This window comes from Pongo abelii, chromosome 14 (assembly GCF_028885655.2).
Source record: "Pongo abelii isolate AG06213 chromosome 14, NHGRI_mPonAbe1-v2.0_pri, whole genome shotgun sequence".
In the NCBI taxonomy this organism is placed as follows: domain Eukaryota; kingdom Metazoa; phylum Chordata; class Mammalia; order Primates; family Hominidae; genus Pongo; species Pongo abelii.
In genome coordinates this window covers 105,548,757-105,573,033 of record NC_071999.2, presented here as the reverse complement: position 1 = coordinate 105,573,033, position 24,277 = coordinate 105,548,757, and the positions used below count along the sequence as shown (strand labels likewise).

Sequence of the window (24,277 nt, the reverse complement as noted above, 5' to 3'; positions counted from 1 at the left end):
ACCACCGTCAACTGTTCCTTGCAACCCGAGATGGTGCAATTCAGATTCAAGGAGGGGCTTGTGCGTGGGACCAGCTGGGCTCCAAGAAAGTCACTTCGACCCCCCTTTCTGAGTAGCTAGTGGCTCCAGGCAGCCTCAGTGAGGCCGAGCTTCCAGGTTTGCACAGGTAATGCCACTGACCTGGGGTGTTCTGTGGGCAGTGCTACTTACAGGAACAAAAGCACTTCACTCACTTCAAACGAGCACCCAGTCTTCTGAAGAAAGACGAGCAGTGCCGAGGATTTGGTTGACTGGTAAATGCATAGCCTGGAACAAGGCTTTATTTGTACAAGTCTGATAGAAAAATACTGAAGAGTAAAACACATTAAAAACTTTATTGTAAGTATCAACATCTAAATTTGCATCAATTTGATACATCGTTGCTCATTTTGCAGAACATAACAGTTGCACATTGCAAGAGTCAACTTGCTTCGGGTCTTTTCATGCTCATGACGGTCCACCCCTGCCTTCCCTCTCCCTGACCTGCATCCTGTCCTCCACAGTCTGCCCTGCCTCCTGTCGCCAGAGGTTGAAGACCCAAGCCCTGAGGAGAACCTGCTGCCAGGGGGCTGGCTGGCTGCGAGCCAGGAGGGCCAGGCAGTTAGCCCTGCCACAGGGAGTGGCAGGCAAGGGATCATTTCTCCTCTTCCTGGGCTGAGCCCGTGCCAGGCCAGCCACAGAGTGCCCTAGTCAGCCCATGTGGCTCCAGAAAGCCTGCTGTTCTTCTTCTCCATCCCATTTCACCCGCAGCCTAGTGGCTAACTCTGGATACTCTGAGCAAAATTAACCCAAGTTTCATGGAGAACTCCAGAACCTTGAACCAGTGCATGGTTATCACCATTCTTTGTTACTAGATGTAGGAGAAGGTACTGCAGAGTCCTCTGGCCTGGAACAGCTCGGGGGAGGATTCAGCTCCCCGTTTATCCCTCAATCCCAGGAGATTAGAAAACAAGTTGGAGAGAAAAAACAGTAACTAAAAAAGTCCATGAAGAAGGATCTGACATGTCCTTTGTGAAATAACATTACCCTCTCCCCATCACGACGCAGGAGATGACATGTTACAGTAAGAGGGTTACAGCAATTCCCCATCTGGAGTGCCATTCAACTGCCTGCAGAAATCTTCCATTTTAATGCATTTTAAACACATTCAAAACGAGTGATGACTCTCCAACCTAGGGAAAATGCCCAATAAAACATATAGATAGAAAATACATGCTAATGTAATGGCAAACTTATCTCCACACTAAAACGGCAACAGTCTTGCGGTTGAGGGCAGGGGTGCGGTGGAACCTCCCTCTTCCCACAAGAACATCAGCACCAGAGGTGCTCGGTCCCCGGGCTAATCTGATGGTGGGGACCACGCACTGTCACTCGGCTGCCGGTCCGGTCCCAGTGTTGGCCTGGGACTATCAGTGCTGCAGCAGGAAGTTGGTGGCGACATTGAGGTCATTGTTTGAAGCCCTCAGGGCTTCCAAAGCATCACCTCTGGAAAATCCCATCTCCATGAGCCGGGCGACCTGCAGGCAGAGAAAACGCAGAAACCTGAGAGCGCTGACGACATTGCTGCTTATCCCCGGGCCCCAAATGTTCTTCATGTGAGCCTTGTGGCAAAGGTCAAAACTGTTTGCAAAAAAACACCAATTTTCATTTCAATATGGAATCTGATACTTAAAAGTTATACCAGGTACAAATTTTTCAATGTTCAATATGTGTAGCCAATATATATGCATTATCACACGTAACCCTCATTCTACAGACAAGGACATAGGGCTTCTGAGGGTAAAGTGGCCTACTGGGACCAGGCCTTGGGAGCAGGTCGGCATGAGCTGCCCAGGCTCACTGCCAGGCCACACACCTTAGCGTCAAGTTTGATTCCCTATGGTGGTGACCCACGCTCAGCCCTGACATCGCACTCCTGGCGTCCCTGCCACGCTCAGCCCTGGCATCACTGCCACGCTCAGCCCTGGCATCACTGCCACGCTCAGCCCTGGCATCACACTCCTGGTGTCACTGCCATGCTCAGCCCTGGCATCACACCCCTGGCGTCACTGCCACAGAACTGCCTGCCTTTGGGTGCTGGGACTACTTTGACAGCTGTCCCACTCGCAGCCTGGGGCTTACGTAGGCAGCAAAGTGGGGCTGAGCCTGGGGCAGCGACCGAGGAAGGAGGTAGTGAAAGCCACCGAAGCAGGGAGGAGCAGGCGTGCATTGTTTTTGACCACAAATCCTGATTCTGTGAATATGGAGATTTCCTGTACTTTTCTCTACAGGCAGTCTCCAGTATTGAAATCGGCAGTGTTACTAAAGCTTATTTGCAACCTTTTTTCCCAATTAAGAATATATTACAAAAATATTCATGGCCCCAGATCGCCACAGGAATACCTTTTTTTGTACTTATATTAAAATAAACTGCACTTGCAGTAACACCTCGTAAAAGTCAACAGTCTTGTACATGTTGAGTTTTTCAGCCACTTGCGCATTAAAGAGGCTTTTGTGGGTTCACCTGAGGACTTAGTCAGAGTTTCCAATTTTTCTTTCCGAAAGAGAGCGAGCTACTTGGTGCTACATGGTGGAAAGAGAAGGGGCCCAGTATCACCACCCCTTCCTCTGCTCAGGGGACTCAGGGGGTGTGAGTGGGGACTATGGCACGGGGTGGCTGGAGGAGGGGCCGGGCATGGGCCTGGGCATGTGGCTCCAGAAAGCCTGCTGTTCTTCCTCTCCATCCCATTTCACCTGCAGCCTAGTGGCTAACTCGGGATATTCTGAGCAAAATTAACCCAAGGACTCAGCAAGGTGAGGAAGAAGGTGCAGAGAGGAGAGAGGCAGGTGGGGGAGGGAACCTCCCAGTGACCACCCAGGCCCAGACACCCAGACCCCTCCTCCCCCAAAAGCCTTAGGGAAGAGTTGAGGGCAAACAGGGACAAGCAGTGGACACTGCTCAGAAGCTGGAGTCCAGCCAGGGCTTTTCCAAACGGGGGGTGCCGCCCATGTCATGGGACCACTCAGTGGGTGAGGACTAGGCTTACAAATGCACGCAGTGAGTGTGCTCCTCCCTGGAACGGTGCTTTCAACCCTTAGCACAGAGACTGACACAGAGCCCTGGCTAGGAAGCCAAGAAGGGCTGCCAGGTAGGTGTCTTTTAAACGCCTTGTGGTGGGGAGGGCTGTCCTGGGACAGCAAGATGCCCAGCACCTGGGACACTATGGCGCCCTCAGGTGACTCACGATCAGCTGCCCAGGGCTGGTGGACAGTGTAGAGCGAAGGCAGAAACCTTCTAGTTTGTTTGCCCACCAGAGGAGACAGTGTCGTAGATTAAAAAAAAACAAACAAAAAAAAAACAAAAAACCCCCACAAAAACAGTAAATAACAAAACTAGAATTGAAAAGAATTCATTTTGGTTGGCTGGAAAATGATCAGATGGAATTTAACAGAGATATGTACAGTCCTAGACTTAAAAGGTCAGGTAGGATTTGAGAGACCTGACTCGAGAGCATTTTATGTGAAAATTCCTGAGTGTTTTCAGCAGGCCCAGCTTAACTGGCCACACCAGTGATGCAGCTCCTTACACAAGAGCATGCACAGGCACACACACACACACACACACACACACACTACTAATGCATCATATGCACATCAGCTGTGGCTGAGTGCCCTGGCCTCGCTGCCAGGTGGCTGAGAATGCTGCCACCCTGGTGTTCCGCCTTTCACGAGCTGCCATCCGCACAATGCCACAGCTCTTGATTCTGCCCTTTGAAGTAACCGAGAACAACCCTATTCTCTCTTCCTACATAAAGCGCTTTGCGGGTGTGACAGCCCTCTCCTTCCTCCCTCAACCCCACTGGCTTTTCTCGGCCCCCACCCAGGCCTGTGGGCACCGTGGCTTGTTCTGCCGTGTTGCTGTCTCTGCCCTCTGCCCTGAGCCTGCTGACTCCTCTTCCCCTGGTGGGTCTTGGGGCCCCTGCCTTTTCCCATGTCTCCCAGACTAGAAGGCCCCCAGAGCGAAGTCCTCATTGCCCCACTGCCTTCTGTCCTGGGCTCCCTGCAGCTGTGTCTGTGGGGCGACAGCTTCTCCCCACCACTGTGAACTCCCAGTATGAGGGCTGTGGCTGCCTTTGCTCATTCCTGTGTTTCAGGATCCAGTTCCTTTCAGCCCATCCCCTCCCATTTGTGCACACCGTCTCAGAACACCGTGCCCAGAACTGAGTGTGACACCACGGGTGTCGTCTCACCAGGGCAATGAGCAGTGAGGCCACTGCCCTCCAACAGTCTGGGCCCTTAGCTTCAATGAGAGGAGGAATGCATTAGTAGTGTGCATATGTGTGTGTGTGTGTGAGCCTGTGCATGCTCTTGTGTAAGGAGCTGCATCACTGGTGTGGCCAGTTAAGCTGGGCCTGCTGAAAACACTCAGGAATTTTCACATAAAATGCTCTCGAGTCAGGTCTCTCAAATCCTACCTGACCTTTTAAGTCTAGGACTGTACATATCTCTGTTAAATTCCATCTGATCATTTTCCAGCCAACCAAAATGAATTATTTTCAATTCTCATTTTGTTATCTACAGTTAATCACCTCCCTCAAACTTGTATCATGCCTAAATTTGATTAGTAAACCTCTACAACTTCGTTCAAGTTATTATTGATGAAAATGTCAAATAGGTCAGGTCAAAGAGCCCAGAACTCTGTGTTCAAGGGGTTAATCAACATTTTTAATCAGTTTCAAACTCACTTTATTGCACTGTCATTATCCATTCTGCATGTCACCAACATCTCTCATAAGCTGATGAGATGTTGTCAAAGGTCTTGGTGATATCTTGCCAACAGGATTGGTTTGGTGTCCTAGACCACAGCTGTCTTTTCAACGTTCACAAATCATCTATTTGATAATAATCTGTTTAGGCTTTTGCCAGATGTGAAACTTCAATTCTGCCACTTGGTTCTCAGAATTCACACTTTCCTTTTCCTTAGGAACATTTTCAAGCTAAGTGTTCCTCCCTGTGCTTTCTCAAGCCTCCATCAGGTTGTGCAGGGAGAGGGACTGCAGGACTCAGGCTGGGTATGTGTCACGTGGAAGGAAAACTCTCTCTGATCAAGGTGGTCTTTCCAATCTTGGGTGGAAATAACCTGTATGATGTTTCCTCCAGTTACTTCCAGTTAAGTACCACTGTCATTGGTGGAGATAACTCAGGCCAAACGGGAGCTGGCCTGCCTTCCTTCCACCTATTATCCACCACCATCATTCCATGGACCCCAAACAACTTGGCCACTCTTAATGACGTTTATTTAAATGGCTTGGAAAAGCTACCTTTACTACTACCTGTAGTACTTCAAGCACAGCTGAGGACTGGCTGCTTTTTTGCACCCAGCCAGCACAAACAAATCCATTTGCTGTCCACACTCAGCAATTTGGAGATTTGGCAAATCACGATTCATAATCTGGAGTGATGAAGTGTGACTTTAGGCCACAGCTCCACCTGGCACTTCAGCTCTCCCTCCACTGATGATACATTTGGTTTGGAATCCAGAGGATGCTGATAATGGGCTGGCTACACACAGGTCACCAACACAGGGCAGCAGCACAGACTGCATGCAGGCCCTGCTCTGGAGAGGGAAGAATCCCTTAAGTCTGGGATGGCTGGGCTGGGTTGTAAATCATGCAGGTGACATCCTAGAGTAAGAATGAAAGCTTTCTATGTACACGAGACTTCCTTCTGAGTTCATTCTCTCAGACATGAACGACATGTGCCGCAGTGCTGGTTTTGACAACTAAGACTGGCTTTTCACAGGTCTTGGCAGAAGACAGTGTCTGCTGTCACAAGCTTGCAGCGGGCTCACTCTTCATCCTCTGAGGGGCAGATCATGCCCCTTTAGCCAAAGCTGGCTTCAGAACTTTAAGCAATTTTTATGGGTGAGAAGACAAGTGTGATAGGAGAACTTTCATTGCCCACTGACCTGGTATTTTCACCAGATTAAAAACAATTGCTAAGTAGCAATAATGTTAGCACAGTTCTTTAAAAAAGAATAAACAATTACACTAAGAAAGGGTACCTGAAGGTTTCCCATAGTGTCCAAAACTAAACATCCATGGCAAACTGAAACTGCATGCTTGGGCTTGGGTATGCGACGACAACCAGCCAGCAAGGACGAGAAGGGTCAGGGGACAGGTGTTCCGATGGGTGCTTACCCAGTACTCCCCAGTGGAGGGGTGCGGTGCAGTGCTCACAGCCCTGCAAGTTAGCCAAGTGGCCCCTGCTGTCCTTTCTCTATGTAGTTTCAGTGCTTCACCATATAGACAGTAAGAACTGGAACAAAAACTAGCAGCACAGAGAACAGTTGTCTGTAGGGCTCTTTGGTGGACACTAACAATTATTGCTGGGGCTCTCATTATTCATCTGCTCAGAGAAGCCCAGCACACCCAATTCCCACACATCTCATTACGGTCTCTCCTGGGAAAGCTTATTTGGCATGTGAAGCATCAACTCCTGTGCTCAAATTACAGAAAGACGAAATTGAGGCCTGTGCAGATGTGCAGTCAGGTAAGCAAAACACAGGTTAAGCATTCCTAATCTGAAAATTCAAAATCGAAAATGCTCCAGAATTTGAAACTTTTTGAGTATCAACATGGCAGTACAAATGGAAAGTTCCACACCTGACCTCATGTGATGGGCTGCAGTCAAAATGCAGGCCACAACATGTAGTTTATTCGGTGTCTCCAAGGGAAAAGAGAGCCTCTCACCCTCCTTCAGCTGTGACGTGCCTTTTCTGCACATGCCGCCATTCCCCTACGCAAGCACATGCCAGTGGGCAGGTTCCCCACAATGCCCTGCATGGGGCCAAAACCCACATGCATCACTCACTGTGTTTTTTTTGCTTACTTTCTGCTCTGTGTTATAAAAATGTTGTTAAAATATCTAAAAGGCCTGCAGATACCCTTCTGGGTAACAGTGATAAGAAAAAGATTTATGTTTATCTATAGCACAGAAAGTCAAGCTGTTGGAGAAAGTGGAGAGCAGTATAAGTGTGAAACGTCTTACAGGAGAGTACGGTGTTGGAGTGACCACCATATAGGATCTGAAGAAACAGAAGGATAAACTGTTGAAATTCTGTGCTAAAAGTGATAAACAGAAATTAATGAAAAATAGAGAAACACTGCATAAAGCTATAAATGAAGATCCTGATCATGTACCGAGGATGGATCCCTTGGTGTTGCAGTGAACACCTGCCACTTAATGCTATGTGGGTCAGGAAACAAGCAAGGATCTATCAGGATGAACTGAAAATGAAAGGGAACTACGAATATTCAACATGTTGGCTGCAGAAATTTAAGAAAAAACATGAAACCAAATTTTTTAATGTGGTGATAAAGCATCATGAAGCAGCAAAGATATTCATTGGTGAGTTTGCTGAGGTCACTGCTGACAAAAATCTGATGCCAGAACAAGTCTATAATGCTCATGGAACATCACTGTTTTGGTTTTATTGCTCCAGAAAGACACAACTACAGCTAATGAGACAGCCCCTCCCGGAACTGAGGACATCAAGGGCAGAACAACTTTGCTGGGATGTGCTAATGCAGCAGGCATGCATAAGCGTAAACTTGCATGACAGGCAAAAGTTTGTGTCCTTGCTGTTTTCAAGGAGTGAATTTCTTACCAGACCATTAGTATGCTAACAAAAAGGTATGTTTAACTAGGGATATCTTTTCTGATTGGTCTCACAAACATTTCGGACCTGCGGCTTGTGCTCACTGCAGGGAAGCTGGGCTGGATGATGACTGAAATATTTTGTTATACCTTGAGAACTTTTATGTTCATCCTCCAGCTGAAATGCTCATCAAAAATAATGTTTATGCAATGTACTTTTCCCCAAATGTGACTTCATTAATTCAGCCATGTGGCCAAGGTATTCTTAGATCAATGAAGGATAAATATAAAAGTACCTTCTTGAACAACATGCTAGCAGCAAATGAATGGGTACGGAAGATTTTCAACAGGTGTTTAGTGTGAAGGATGCCACACATGCTGTTGCCAATGCATGGAACACAGTGACTGAAAACACAGCTATGCAAGCCTGGCACAAGCTCTGGCCTGTGCTATGTTCAGTGATGATGACGAACAAGGTGGTGACTTTGAAGGATTCCACATGTCAAGTGAGGATAAAATGATGCCTGACCTCCTAACAGGTAAAAAAAATATACCTTCAGAGTCTGTCAGTAAGCCGGAAGAAGTGGATATTGAAGTTTTTATTTTTTATTTTATTTCTGAGACAGAGTCTTGCTCGGTCACCCAGGTTGGAGTGCAGCGGCGTGATCTTGGCTCACTGCAACCTCCACCTCCTGGGTTCAAGCCATTCTCCTGCCTCAGCCTCCCAAGTAGCTGAGACGACAGGCATGTGCCACCATGCCTGGCTAATTTTTGTGTTTTTAGTAGAGATGGGGTTTCACTATGTTGGCCAGGCTGGTCTCAAACTCCTGACCTCAAGTGATCTGCCCACCTCGGCCTCCCAACTTGCTGGAATTACAGGCGTAAGCCACTGAGCCCAGCCAGATATTGAAGTTTTTAACATCGATAAGGGGGCTCCAGCTGTTCATTAATTGACCCACGGTGAAATAGCTGAGATGGTTCTGAGTCAGGGTGACTGTGACAACAGTGATGATGGAGATGACGTTAACACTGCAGAAAAAGTGTCTACAGACGACGCAGAGAAAATGTGTGATGGGCTTACTGGACTAGAGCAGCATGCATTTTGGATAAGGGATATTCAACTTGTAGGGACAGAAAACCAGGTTCATGCTTCCGTGAAATAAAAATGCAGGGGAGGCTGCATGCTGTCTTAGGTCTGACTTCAGCGCAGGGCGGCAGGGAGACCCGAGCTCTGGAGTTGGCCTCGTGTGACCACATGCAGGGGACCAGGCTCTGGCTGTTTCCTTGCAGTTTGGGAGATGAGAGGAATGCATATGAGAAGCCCAGAACAGAGACGGGCACATGACAAGCACTCAATAAACATGACCAGCGCTCAATAAACATGACCTCTCAGGACCACTATTCTCCTATGGAGGGCAGCAGGGCCACGTGTGTGGTGGGCCCTAAAGAAGTCAGAAAGACAGGAGCAATCTTTTTAAATGGTGAGCATAACATTCTAACAAAAAGCCTGTGTTGTTGTAAAATACACTTTATGTATTTATAAAGTTTAGCAAATACACAACTCTGATGACTATATAAATAATGATATTTATAGATGGTCAGCCCACCTCTCTCCCTATCAAAAGCACCGTATTTTAGCCACAACACACATTAACTCACACTGAAACCCTGGACTACTTCATTTTCTCTGCAGGCTGCTTCCTGTCTTTGTAGTCCAGCTACTGGGATGAGAAGCATCAGAACTCACCATGAGCACCTGATCCGATCTAACATCCACAGGAAGAGAAAGTTTCAATGTAAAATCTCCCGATGTCAAGTTGTTAAAGTAGAGGAACAAATGTTTAAAGACGGTCTCCTCTGCTCTAAGGACTGGCACTAGGTACTTGCATGAGTTGGGTACTGGGTTACGGCCTTGCATGGATCTGGTCTCCCTCATAGACAGTGAGCTCCCTGAGGGCTGGCACCAGGCCTGGCTTGCTTCCCCCCAACACAGAGCCTGACACACCCGGTGCCCAGCACCTGTTAGAGAAGGCTGAACATGAAGATCAAAAGTGACCAATAAACATGTGGAGGGCAAAATGAGAATGCTGGTAGGACACTGAGACTCTGAAAAAGACTGTGCTAGGACAGACATATGTTCTGGTGTGGGTGGAGGCAATGGCGAGGCGAGGCGTGGCGCTGCATGCTGCAACTTCGTCAGCGTTGGCTTGATGGGCTTGCGGTCATTCATTGGTCTGGAAAATTTTAAAAATGTCTCAAAGAAATTTTCTAAAAAGGCGTTCTTCCAACATTCCCTCTCCATCTCAGAGCACAGTCAGTACCTTTCTCCTGCTCAGGCATCATAAGAAGTTTCTGTCTAAAAATCCTCACCACAAAATATCAGATTAGAGTGCAGCTTGGTTTCTAGCCCCCAAATCGAAATGATGCCTTCCTCTAACTTCATTGAGAAGCCAGCTCTAGTTGGGTTCACCTCCATTGTGCTATGCTTTCCTGTCTTCCACATCTACTTATTTCTTATTTCTAGACACTAACGCTCCCCAAATGTAACATCCAGAGCCTGCTTTCCTTAACAGAAAACCTGACTTCCAGAGGTGAGGAGCAGAGATAAGGCCACTCAGAGGACACCAAGGTGCGGCTGGTGCTGCGGCAATGGCAAACTCCAGCTCCGCCCTCACGGGGATGAAGACCCACTCTGGAGGTGTCCAGGGTGCCCCACCAGAGCCCCCACAGGGATGAAGACCCTCTTGGAGGTGTCCAGGGTGCCCCAGTGGAGCATGGCGTGACTCCATCAACTGCCTTTCGTCACGAGCTCCTGAACCACAGGCGTCAGCAGCCCTCCACCAGCCCTGGTGTGACACTTCCACATGGCTGGCTGACCAAGGCAGGGGAGCATGACAGCAATAGGCATTGCCACAAGAGCACTGTCACTGTCACCTGACAATGTCCCAAAGGAGAGCAAGATGGAATACATTCCCCTATAACGTGCTTTTCAGAGAACCCACTGAATGAGGAAAACACCCTAGAGATGGAAATAAATCTGTACCAGTTTCTCTTTCCTTATTTTTTATTTTTAAACATCTATGATTGGGATGTGTGTCCCTACTACCTCAAGATAATTCTCATTTAAGAAAATGCCAGCCTGGGCGACCCTTGTCTCTACAAAAAAAAAAAAAAAAAAAAAAAAAAAATTAGCTGGGCGTGGTGGCATGTGCCTGTAGTTCCAGCTACTCAGGAGGTGGAGTTGGGAGGATGGCTTGAACCCAAGAGGTTGAGGTTGCGGTGAGCCATGATAGCACCACTGCACTCCAGCTTGGGATACAGAGCAAGACCATGTCTCAAAAAAAAAAAAAAAAAAAAAAAAAAAAAAAAAAAAAGGGAAAAAGGAAAAGAGAAAAGAAAATAAACGAAATCCCACTTTGGTATTTTACTTGCAATTCAACTCCTCTTTGACATAAGTAAAATAGGACATTCATTCCAATGAGATTTCTAGCAACTCCCCTCAGTGAAAGACTCCTTTTGGTTTATTCAAACTAGAGTGTGGTTTTCTTTAACTTCCCTTTTAGCTAAGCACGTCAAAAACAAATTTTTTTTTTGGGGGGTTTTACTTCCCATATTCTGACGCTTGCAGAAAGCGATGCCCACCTGAAGACGGCCCCCACCTGATCCTGTGCTCACACTGGGTGCAGGGTAGCATGCACACCCTGTTGGGGGAGCCCAGATGTGCTGGGCCTGCCTCGCCCACTGCTGTCATAGCAACTGGCACCGGTTACCTGTTGGCACCAGCTGCCCACCCCCATGCTGACGCATGGCCGAGACCCTTGCAAGGCAGTGCAGCCCCCACCCCCCTCTCCCCGTCTGACCACTCTCTCCCTTGGGAGACCTGCAGATCCCCCCTCCTTTCACATCTCTTGGCTGAACTCAGGTTTCTGGTTATTACATACCCCTGCCAGGGCTCTGGGCTGCTCTGAGACCAAGTGTGTCTAGAGCCTCGTCAGGGTCTTGTATGGAGCAGGTCTTTAGTTAAGGCTGGCTGAGCTCCTCTGTGTACATCTCTCAGAGCACCCAGCAGAATGAGACACCCCACAAAAGTTGGTTACTATTTGAGTACCATCTAGTATTTCATTGTAACACATCTAACTTTGGGATCTTGTATAGAAAACATATTTCCAATCTACTAGAGCAAGCAATGGAAAAACCTGGCATAATACCACTCTCTAGCACATTTTTTATGTGAAAACAAGAGTTGTGAAAGGGAAGTTTACTGGCCACACCTTTGTGTTCAACCCCTCTCCGACCGATGCTGGGGCACCTGTGTGTATCAGGCTTTTCATAGGGTAGGAAACAAGGCAGACCTGGCCCCAGCCCTCAGGGAGCTCGCTGTCCACAGGGAGACCAGACGCCATGGGAGGCTAACCCAATACCCAATGTGCTGCCATGCTTGGCTACTCAGAGCAGAAGCACGAGGTGTGCCGCAAAACCAATAAATATTAGAGCCCTGCTTTCAGAAGGTGAGCATTTTAGGAGTTTAGGTGGGTTTTCTGGAGACAGTGGTAAGGATTCCTGAGATGAGAAGAGAGGAGACAGCCTCATTAAGATTTAGATTCTCTAATACTAAATGCATTTTGCTATTTATCAGCTAAGAGTGAAAGCACCTTGTGGGTTTAAAGCCATTCTCTCTACTTGGGCTAATGGATATCTCAGAGACATAAACAGAATCCACACGACGTGTCACGTGAATTGACCAAAATTATGGGACGCCATTGTTTTGGGCTCCAACAAACCAGAAGACCAAACTAAATGGAGTCACTCATGCTAAATGCCACACAATCAAATTGAAACTTTAAGGAAGCAGATAGATCCCAAAACAAGACGACCTGCTTTTTCTAAAAATAGGAGATCCCAGACTACACAAGTCAGCATAATAAGGAACTCCCCTCTGCTTTAACCCTTAAAAAAAAAGCAACCTGAAGTAACTCAATGTTAACCTATCAGTTATTTTTCTATTGCTGTTTCCTTCTTACAAAACACACTGTTCCAGTACTGCCTGGCGGGAGCTCACATTCTGTTTTGTAGAATGGAGGCTGCACTAATTCGTAAGTTGCAAATAAAAGCCAAATAGATCTGTCACTAAATTTGCTGTAATTCTGTCGTTTGACATGCATTATAAATGTATTATTAATATTACTGCACCAAATGGTAACATCTCTTGTCTGGGCAATTGCATCATGTTTCCTGGGCCTGGATAGAGAAAATTATAAGGTTATAACCTGCCCCCTCCTCTGTGTCCAGTCCATCCTCTTGGGAAACCCAATGATGGTGTTTCTTGTGTGAGATCCCGCATGGTTCCTTGGTGTCTAGAGTATAACCACATGCCACACATCAGACCCTTGGGGAGCCTGTCTGGCCTCCTTCCTGTCCAGCTTCTAGAATCCCAAGCAGTGCCCCAGCCCTCCAGTCCTCTCTACTCCAGCCCACCTATCCGTGGCTCCCCACCTTCCATGTACTTGTCCTCAGGCCTCTCGTCTGCAACACCACTGCCCTGACGGCCTTTCTCGGCCTCAGCAGCACCTGAACACTTCCACATGCTCTTTGTCCACCTGTTTCCCTGCCCTGGGCTCACAGCTCCTCAGGGCAGGACATTCCACCTTATCTATCTTAGTGTTTTCAGAATTCAGCACAGCGCTTAGCCCTGGTGCAGAGCAGACAGCTGGTCACTGTCGGCTAAAGGAAGGAAAGACATGAATTGGAGAGACGAAGCTGAAATTTGCTCATCTTCCTTTTGTTAAGTCCCAGCTTTGGTCTAGTCTTATTTAACTTTCTTGTCTGATTTTACCTAACAGTCATTTTCTAAGCTTTGGGAGGGTTCAGAAGAGATACACTTGATGAGTTTTTCCCCCTTGGGTTTTAAAAAAATCAGAAGCAAATACGAGAAAAATTTAATCATTTGTTAATTCTGAGTATGGGTCGTAGTAGTATAAAGATACTTTAAAAAAAAAAAACAATAAAAACGAGAGAGATGGAAAATGGATATACTTATTATTATTATTTTGAGACAGAGTCTTGCTCTGTCACCCATGCTGGAGTGCAGTGGCGCGATCTCAGCTCACTGCAAGCTCTGCCTCTCGGGTTCACGCCATTCTGTCTCAGCCTCCCGAGTAGCTGGGACTACAGGCGCCCATCACCATGCCCGGCTAATTTTTATTTTTTTATTTTTTAGTTGGGACAGGGTTTCACCATGTTAGCCAGAATGGTCTCGATCTCCTGACCTCGTGATCCGCCCACCTCAGCCTCCCAAAGTGCTGGGATTACAGGCGTGACCCACCGCGCCCGGCCTGGATATACTTATTTCCAAGATAGCAGATATTTGAGCATATTTGATTACTCAAAAGAGTTTTATCAAGTGGCCTTTGGTTTGGCATTTTTGCTGTTGTTGTTGACTAACAGTTTTTATTTATCTTCTTCTTCCTCCTCTTCTTTCTTGTCTACCTTTCTCTGGGTAAACCTGGCAGGACCTTCTTGCCACCCATTTTCCCTTTAGACTCAGAGCTGGTGACACCGCCTGTCCTTCTCCAGCAGCTTCCCCACCTTGGTGTCCTAAGGCTGCTTCTCACCATCACTGATTCCACAGCTCACCAAGCTTGTCTACGCATCTCCAAAAGCAATCCCAGGGTCTATGAATTTGATGCTGGGGATCCTGAACAGAACAGGCAGCGGTCTTTGGGGGGCATTAGGGGCCTTTTCCTTGCCTCCCTTAGCTGGTCCATAATCCTTCATTTTCCCCCCACAGCCTACTTTATCCACCTTTGTCCTTTCATCAGATTTAGACTTCTCTTTCCCCAGACATTATCTTTCAACTCTAAGAGCACTTGGAAAGTTCTGTGAAATTGATAGGAACTTGTGGGGTTTTCTTCTGATCCTCCTCCCCGTACGTCTGCACAGGGAAGGCATGAGCAGACATCTCACCCTGTGGTTTCCGGGGATCGCTGTTGCCATCCCAACCGTCTAGCTGGCAGGCCAGGCAGCACAGGGCGCACTGTGTGGCTTGGCACTCTCCAGCCTCGCACCGCCTGCCTGCACAGCAGCCTCCTTCTTGGGATATTCTTAAATGGGGCTGGGGTGGCATCTCTGAGGGGTGATGAATTGGCAGAGGTGCCGTGGGTTTACTCACCAAAAAACGGGAGTGGATTCTGAAGAACTAAAAATCTTGAATCTTAATAACAGCAAAAATAGCAAAAGTAGAAAAGGTAGCAAAAGATTTCTATGGCTATCAAACTATTATTGGATTTATTAAAGGATGCATTCTTCTTAGAATATTCTGCTTTCAAAGTACATGGCATACATTTCATGTCTACCAAGTTTTCTTGAACTCTCACTAAATTCCTAAAGAATTTGTTTACAGCAGAAAAAACTCAATAATTTCTATTTTTCTTGGCTTAAAAAATTACTAAGTTTCTTAATGCATTAAAATTACATGACTCTAATATTTAAATGAAGAAAATACAAACATTTAATTGAAAAAGTAAGCAAAAAAAGCTTTTGTTAATTCAAGCTATCTTAACATGTTATTAACAAGTATTTTAGACAGTGGTTAAACAAACTGGCCAAGAGATTATATGAGATAAATTTATAAACTTTTTTGTAGGCATCTTGAGGGCAAGAACAGTATCTTTTTTATCTTTTATAATCTCTATAGTACCCACTGCAAGAAACACCAAGAGCCTGCAGAATGAATAATGCCAGTAAGAACCTTGCGTCTTTAAGGCAAATGGTTTATAACAGCTATTTGCAGGATAATCAAGAAACACCTAAAACAAGATTTAGAAAATCAATGTATAAGAAAGCGTATGTTAAAAACAACCCCTCATGTTTTTACAACTTCTCATAACACAGAGCGAGGAAGAAATTAAGTGCTGTTTTAAACTGATGTTGACAACAAGTAACCTCGCTGTTGTCATTCTGGGATGATCAAGGAAAAATGACTCATTAAACAAAAAAAAAAAAACAACCCTGAAGACTTCAATCACACACATACTCCTTTCACTCCCTTTTTGACACTTTTGTTTTCCTGAAGTGCCCAAACTGAGAAATATATCACCTTTAAATACCTCGTCTTAACGGCTGCCCCATGAGGAAAGTGACTCACTGCCGTATCAAGTAAACAGTAACATAACGGAATTCTGATATTTCTTTTCAGCTGAATTTGACAGCAGTATCTTATTTTTTAAACATGTTATAGAAAGATTTTACACATGGCAGGTTATTGGGCTTTTCTTATCCATGGGGATAACCTTTGTCTAGAAATTCTCTAGTGGAGGTAGAAGAGGAAAACTGTGGCTCCATACTCCACCTGTTACTCCTGAAGACCTGCTGAAACCATCAGTCTGAGTGGAGAAGCGGCAAGCGGGAGGGGCTGGATCAAGTCAATGGGCACATGACAGTGGTTTCTCTCGAAAACACCTGTCACAGCCTAACCCACGGGTGGCTATGAGATCCCTGCCCAGGGGCTCCTTTTGAGTTTTGGGAAAAGTGAGGACAAAGTTTTGCCACAGAGGCAGGTGCCTGGCATTTGTTCACTCTGGGGACAGGGAATGGGGAGGCGATGGCCTGGACGGTGTGGTCAGCTGTGAAATGCTGATCTCAATTTGTTTTGTGTGCTGAAAGGGAAAAACAACAGGCAGAGGGAAACTTCAAAGTATTATGATGGCAACACTCTTAACTTTCTTTTACAGATTTTTAAAAGGTTGTAGTTTGAAATAATTTCAAACTTAGAAAAGTTTCTAGAATAGTACCTGGAACCCTTGATTCCTCCTTAACCAGATTCACCAATTGTTATTTTGCCATAGCTGCTTTCTCTCTCTGTCACACATACACACAATCACACACTATGTACTGACATGCACAGATATTATTCCTAAGCCATTTCAGAGCAGGTTGCACACATCATGGTGCTTTTTTCCTTCATACTTCAGTGTGTATTTTCTAAGAACAAGAATATTTTCTTTCCTAACCACGGTCTGTATGTACCAAGTCCTGGAAATGTAAAATTCATATAATACCAATATCCAATCCATAGTCCAATTTCATCAATTGATCCTAAAATGGCCTTTCATCAGACATTTTTTCTCCCGTACAAAATCCAGTCCAGGATCACATTTTCCATTTGGGCATCATGACTCCCAAGTCTCCTTTAATCTGGAACATCGTATTTTTGAAGAACATAGACCAGGTATTTTATAGAATATTATCTTATTTTCCTTTACGATCAAAGTTATGCATGTTGATTGTAACACATAACTGATATGTCCTTTTCAGGATATGAACATAATAATTCTTTGTTCCATAATTGGTGATGTTCATTTTGATAACTTGGTTAAGGTGGTGTCCACTTTCTCTTCTGTAGAATTACAGTTTTCCTTTATAATTAGTAAGTAACTTGTGGAGGGATACTTTGAGAGTACAAGTGCTCCTCAACCTACGATGGAGTTAAGTCCCAATAAATCCACTGTAAGTTGAAAATATCATAAGTCGAAATGCATTTGGTACACTTAACCTACTGAATATCACAACTTAATCTAGCCTACCTTAAACATGCTCAGAACACTTCAACATTACCCTACAGTTGGGCAAAATCATCTCTCACAAATCTAGAGTATTGACTATCTCATGTAATTATCGAGTATCGTGCTGCAAGTGAAAGACAGAACGGTTCACAGTCGCTGCCCAGCATCGCAGAAGAGTCTCGTACCATGTATCGCTGGCCTGGGAAAAGAGCAAAACTCAAAATTTGATGTATGGCTTCTACTGAGTATGTATCACTTTTGCACCACTGTAAAACTGAAAAATTGTTAAAGTTCGACCATTATAGGTCAGGGACCATCTATATATAGCCTAGTCTTCATATATTGATAATTTTTCCCTGAATGGATTTTTATTACAATGCTTGCAAATTTGTGATTTTCCAATACTATCATTCTTTGTATATTTATTACTTGACATTCCTTCCCTCCAGTGTATGTATTTATATAAATATTTATCTACTATTATAATGCATGTATTCTTACTATCCTTTATTTATTTTGATCCCCAAAGCCTATGCCCTAGATGTGGCCAGCGGGATCCCGCAGCTGGCTCCAGTGTCCTTCTGACACACCCCAGCAGTGACTGATCACTTCCTTACTTTCCTGGCACATGATGATCCAGGGCTATCCTGTACGTTCCCTACCCTGGGCCTGGAATCCACCGTTTCCCCTAAAGAGGCCTGGTTCCTTTTAGTGGGGAGGAGTGTTTAGAAACCAGATCTGGGCAGTGGGTGAGCCCACTGCTACCAGGAGGCCACTGCTTCTGAGCCCTCTTGGTCAGAGTGAGGGTATGTGTACACACACACGCACACGCACACACACACACCACTCTCATGAGTTTACAATGATAGTGATAATTCCTTTCCAACCCCACAGGGTTCTCCCTTGCCTTCCCCTGCTTTATATGTTTATTTTCCTTCTTCCACAATAAAATCAACCTAGTTCCTTATTTGCTCAAATCTATAATACACACAGCATAATTTTAGAATTGCTATACTCATACCCTTATGAAAACTAAACCTTGAAGAAATGTTTAAGGTTTGTTTGCAGTTCTTTTTGTTTCTTCATTAGACTGAGGGGTATATCAGGTTCAAACATTACTGAAATCCATTTTCCCCCCTTCAGTCCGTGATTATGTTATTCATTTGAAATGCAGTTAGATCATTTGTTCGTTTCTTTTCAGTTTTACATTTGTCCCTGTCCTTTTGGTTTGCTTGTTGAATACATAAAACATTAACATGACTCAAAACCATACAAAAGTGAAACCATGCCAAAGGCACACTCCCTCCCCATCCTCCCACCTCCTTGTCCCTGATCCTTTACAGAGAACCAATCTCATTAGTTTCTTGTATATATGAAGTGTAAGAGCACCTAAAACAAGCTACCATAATGCATTCCCACCTGCCGCCCCCTAACCAATAATGCCTTTCTTAAACTCGTAAGAACCACAGTAGCCAAAAAAGGCCCAAAGTCTCTATCATGGTGGCAGATGGACTGCTGTCACCATCTTTGTATTTACACGCTTGATTACTTTTGAGTCCTGTTGATTAAAGCTGCTTCAACTCTGAAACATGGATTTAGAATGAGTACCAGGTATTACTGATTAATTACCTGTTCCTCAGAAACTTCTAGAGGAGGGGGCGCTGCTGGCTCAGACTGCCGACCGCCCTGATAGTTTATGTTTTGTCGCTGACGTAAAGGAGGAAAAAGACGATTCCAATTGATCATTCCTCCCTAAAAAGAGATCAACACACAGTTATCAGACACAGAAAGAGCAGAACCATCATAATGCTTGGAAGAGCTTTCTCTCAATGCAGTTACATCTATGGACTGGGAATGAAGTGTCATACTGATCTGCTCTATGCAAGCAATTCAAATCCAAAAGTATCACAACACCCTTCGGTCAATAGCACAAAATTGGCAGCCTGCAGTAAGTGCTCAGGAGAAAAGACAGTAATAGGCAGTGCAAAAGCCGTTTGTGCACTGTGGCTCTGGAAGGCAATGAAAGACACTGTACAGACACTCCTAATTTCAGCCTGACTGTGACGCCACTGACTGTCCCAACTCCAGTTAACTCTTAGGAGCTCAGGGCTTTGCAGGGTGTGATAGGAAGAAAGACATGGAGAAGAGGCTAAGTCACTGAGGGCAGCCAGAAATCTGGTGTTTCCATCACGGCCCTTAAAATGCTCCCCCGCTCTACCTTTCTTCTTCTTATGACTGAAGTAAATCCTGAGCGCGCATAGTGGAGGAAGACTGCAGGCTGTGATAAAACCTCAGCAACACACTAGAGAGTATGAAGGGAAATCTGACAAACAGCGAAAAGGTGAGAAGTGAGGATCAGTAACCATCTTTCTGAGGGTGGCTCCATGGATCCTGAAGACCGACAGCAATGCCGTTCCTTGCTTAGTCTATGTCACCAACAAAAAAGAATCCACCATGGGAAGAAAAATGCATCACATGCTGCTTTAAAAAAATCCATGTTTCTAGCTATATGGCAATCTTTGAATTTATTAATTTAAATGTCTATTTCTAGAAGTCTTCTAGCTCCTGACAAAATTATAGACTAAGATCTGAAAATCTTCCTACTACAAACACCTAAAAATGCTATTAATAGATAAATATTTCTATACATAGCTAAATATGAAAGAAGTAAGTGGAGTCGCAAGGCCTCAGGAACAAGTGGGCGTGGGAAGCAGAGCCGCAAACTGTGAGCAGCCCGGGAGACGGGGGAGCACAGGCTCTGCTCACCCAGGACCACTTGGGTTTTATCACTGTTTGAGTTCGGAAGATGCGGCCTTGGGTCTGAAAGAGGCAGCAATTTTGAGCTCAATTATCTGCCTAAAGATACAATCTTCAAATGGCAGCACCCTCAGCGAAAGGGATGAAAAAAAATCAAACTAAAAAGCCTGTCTTCCCCCGGAGACAGCAGGAATCTTGGTCCTGCCTGAGAATTAAGAACCACAGGCAAATTTGGGGTTCAAGTTATACTACACATATGTTGTTACATTCATGGTCTCAGAACCCACCAAAAAAGTTACATAAAGATTGGTTTTGGGATGGAGATATCGAAGGAGCCAAGCAAAAGCAAATGTAAAATTACTCTGGAGAGATATTCTCTTGCCTTGGGGTTACATGGGATTTATAGTTAAAGCTCCAGTGGGGAAAAACTGAGAATTCAAAACTACAAAATCCACAAGGAAATCACACACAATGAGCAAGTCGGCACACAAGACACACAGGAGGACTGGGTCCCCAAGGACCTGAATATAGGAGGATCTGAAAATGATTACACACTTTAAAAAGACTAGGACGTCACAGGAGGACCTTAAAGAAAAGAATAAGGTATTATGAGAAAAAACAGATGTGAAAAAAAATTAGGGAAACAGAAGCCACTCTCACCTCTCACCTCCTCTCCACAAAAGGTAAATCTAAAATACAAAGACGTACACAAGTTGATGTAAAGAGATGGAAAAAAATCAGAGAAATACTAATCAAAGAAAGCTGTTGTTGCTACATTCATGCCAAATAAATAGACCTCGAAGGCAAAAAAAGGCAGTATTAGGGATAAAATCAATAGAATACGTGAATATCATATATTATATGTAACACAAAGGCATCAAAACACAGAAAGCAAAAATTAATAGAATTACAAGAGAAGTGGAAGCATCCAGACATATATTTAATTTTCAGCATATAACTCAGTAACTGATAGATCAACCAGACAAAAAATAATAATATAAAAAATAACAAGTTTATTTCTGAATGGACATATATACCTTGCATTTAATATTTAGAGAATATACATTCTTTTCCATTACATTTAAAGTATTTACAAAGTAATTGTGTACTAGATCCTATATGAAATATTCACAAATACCAAATCATAAACATTACACAGATTATATTCTCACCACAATGCAATTAAACTAGAAATCAATATCAAAATAATAACTAAAACAAAAAACCTCACACATTTGGAAACCAAAAAAATCCTCATAATGGAAATTAGAAGATATCTAAGAATGAATAAAACTATTACCTACCTATCAAAGTTTATGGGATGTAATAAAGCGGTTGATGTAATTTTAAAATATCAAGCTTAAATTAAAAAAAGAAAACTGAAAATTAAAGGGTTAAGTATACCCAATTTAAGAAGTTAGAGAAAGTAACAATAATCTAAAAAAATGAGAAAGAAGAAAGTAGAAAGTTGAGAGCAAATGCCAGTAAAATGGAAAACAAAGAAACAGAAGGAGTCACTAAAACCTACTGCTGGCTGTTACAACGTCAAATAAAATAGGCAAACCTGCCAAGCTGGATGAAAAGACAAAGGAAGGAGCACAAATAAACAGGATTAAGAATAATACAAGGGATATAATGGCAGATTTAAAAAAAATCACATGAATACTTTATTCATACCAATAACTTTGACGAAAGACAACTTTCTAGAAAAGCATAACTTATTAAAACTTATTCTAGAGAAAACAGACATTGGTAATTATCTTTGAAAATTGTTCAGGACCATCTACTTAAGCTGAGCCATATGTGAGACTCAGCAATTCCACTCCTGAATAAAAGAAATTCAACACATGTTCATCAAAAGACATGGACTAGAATGTTCTCAGCAGCATTATTTATAACAGTCAAAGATGGGAACTATCCAAATGCCCTTCAACTATAGAATGGGTAAGTTATGGCGTATTCACATACTGTAATCTAATAAAGCAGTTTGAATCAATGAACTATAATGACATGCAACAATACGGCTGAATCTCTCAAATGATGTTGAACAAAATAAACACAAAAAGTACATTTGTATGATTATTATTATATAGCACGTAATTTTCTGGATATATGTCATACTTTAACGTAATTGAAACAGTACTTAAAAATCTACCCACCAAAAACCTACAGGTGAAGTGTATGAAATCTTTAATGACTCCTTATCCTATATAAACTGCTCTAGAGTACAGAAAAGGAAGGAGAGTTTCCCACCTAATTTTTTGAGACTAGCATAACATTGTTTCCAAAACTAGACCAGGACATTATGAGCAAGAAAAATTATACAATATATAGTTAATTTTTCTTGGGTAGATATAATAATCCTAAATAAAATATCAGCAAATTCAATCCAACAACGTTTAAAAAATAATTCTCTTATCTACTATGATGTACTATATTAGGATTTATCTCAAAAATCTTAGAAAAACTAGCAACATAATCCACACATTAACAGTTTGAAGGAGAAAAATCAAACGCTCATCTCAATAGGTACGAAAACAATTTGACAAAATTCAGTAGCCATTCATGAAAAGACAAAAATGCCTATTACCAATTCTTGCATTCAGCACAAGTCACAGCATAATGAGAACAAAAACCAAACCCAAACAAAAATCTCACATAAAGATAGAAAAAGAGAAACAAAACTCATTATTCAAATGATGACTGTCTACCTAGAAAATCCAAGAGTGTTTACAAATGTCTCTCAAAGCATGAGAACAAGAGAGTATGATTAAAAAGTAACATTCCCTCTATTGAAATCATTTAGAGAATGTAAGTACAAAAAATTACTATTTATAAATAGCAATAAAATTATAAGGTAGTTAAGAATAAAATCAAACAAAAGATCTACAAGATCTCTAAGTAAGTGGAAAGATTCAGCATGTTCCTGAATTGAGCCTGGTAACATGTAATCCTATAATCTATCCAGACACTGCCAACTCCAGTCTAGCAGACTGCTGGTTCACTTCCAATATCCATTTTCCCCCTTTGGAAAAAACAGTTTTGGTTTTCTTGGGTGTGTATATATGTGTGACTTGCTACCCTTCTCAGTATCCCGCCACGTTGACTAGGTTCTGACAATGGTATGGCAGCAGAAAGGGAATATGGGCCGACCAGGAAGATCCTCAGAGGCAGGGGCTCGCCCTTCTTAGAGGATCAGGTGGAAGCCCTGTGCTGAGGATACAGCAGCAGCAAAGAGCCAGGGGCTGACACCTTCAGGACGCTGCCCCACCGGCCTGAGCTGCCCACTGCTGGACTTCTATACAAGACAGAAATAAACTACCTTGGTTAAGTTTCTGCTATTTTGTGTTATCTGTCATGTGGAGTCAGATTCCTATTATTATTCCTATTCCCTAACTGCTATATACTCAAAATTCAAAAGTATGCACATGTGTATATTTTGGTGGGACTAGGCTACTTGAAGTTAAAGCTCAAAACCAGGCATGACTATTTTGAAGAAGTATAAGAAAGGATTTCTCTACCAGTTATTAGGACTTAGTATTAGACTGCAGTAATTAAACTCATGTGGTATTAGTGCAAGTTAGGCAAAAAGTCCAAACAGAAGACAGAGTCTAGGAATCAACAGTAAACGTGGGCACTTGGTTATGAGTCTGTACTGAATACAGTCCTGGGACAACTTATAGATAGGGAAAAGATAAAACTAGACCTTTACTTCACACCACCCACAAAAATAAAAACTAAGATTAAAGATTTAAATGTGGAAAGCCAAACTGTGAAAATTTTTTTGAAGAAATAGGATATTATTTTCATGTCATTAGGATAGGAAAGGATATCTAAAACAGAAATACGAAGCATAAATCACAATGAAAAAAGTGGTTAAAAATTACTTTACCTGTAAGAAGTTTTGTATTAAAAGTTCAATTGTTACTGAATTAAATAAGACAAACTACAGATTGAGAGAAAATGTTTACAACATATAACTGCTATATGCTCAAAATTCAAAAGTTACAAATCAATGAGACTTAATAAATCAATGACACTTATGAACTTATAAGACAACACATAAATCAATGAGAAAAAAATAAGTGACTCAAGAGAAAAGCAGATAATGTATATGAATAGTCCATTTACAGAAGGGGAAATCCCAAGTCAAGAAACATATGAAAAGATATTCAATCTCACTAGTGTTAGGGAAAGGCAAATGAAAACAAGTTGCTTTATACCCACAAGACTCGCAAAAATACACAGCCCAACAATACTGAGTGTGGGAATGATGTGAAAGA

The 24,277-nt window shown here is 43.4% G+C and overlaps 1 protein-coding gene across 2 annotated transcripts in view; it reads right to left on the bottom strand.

Annotated features, from left to right (window-relative positions):
* Positions 1-355: 355 nt before the first annotated feature.
* The window catches only part of UBAC2 (UBA domain containing 2), a 185,085-nt gene continuing 161,163 nt past the window's right edge, over positions 356-24,277 (bottom strand). Inside the window, exons 8-9 of one of the 2 annotated variants that reach the window (XM_002824384.6) lie at positions 18,867-18,989; positions 356-1,556 (exon numbers count right to left, since the gene is read on the bottom strand). In XM_002824384.6, coding sequence (XP_002824430.3) covers positions 1,449-1,556; positions 18,867-18,989 — 231 coding nt within the window. In that variant the 3' untranslated portion in view covers positions 356-1,448. The remainder of the gene's footprint in view (positions 1,557-18,866; positions 18,990-24,277) is intronic. The other variant, XM_054529170.2, reaches the window with a different exon arrangement.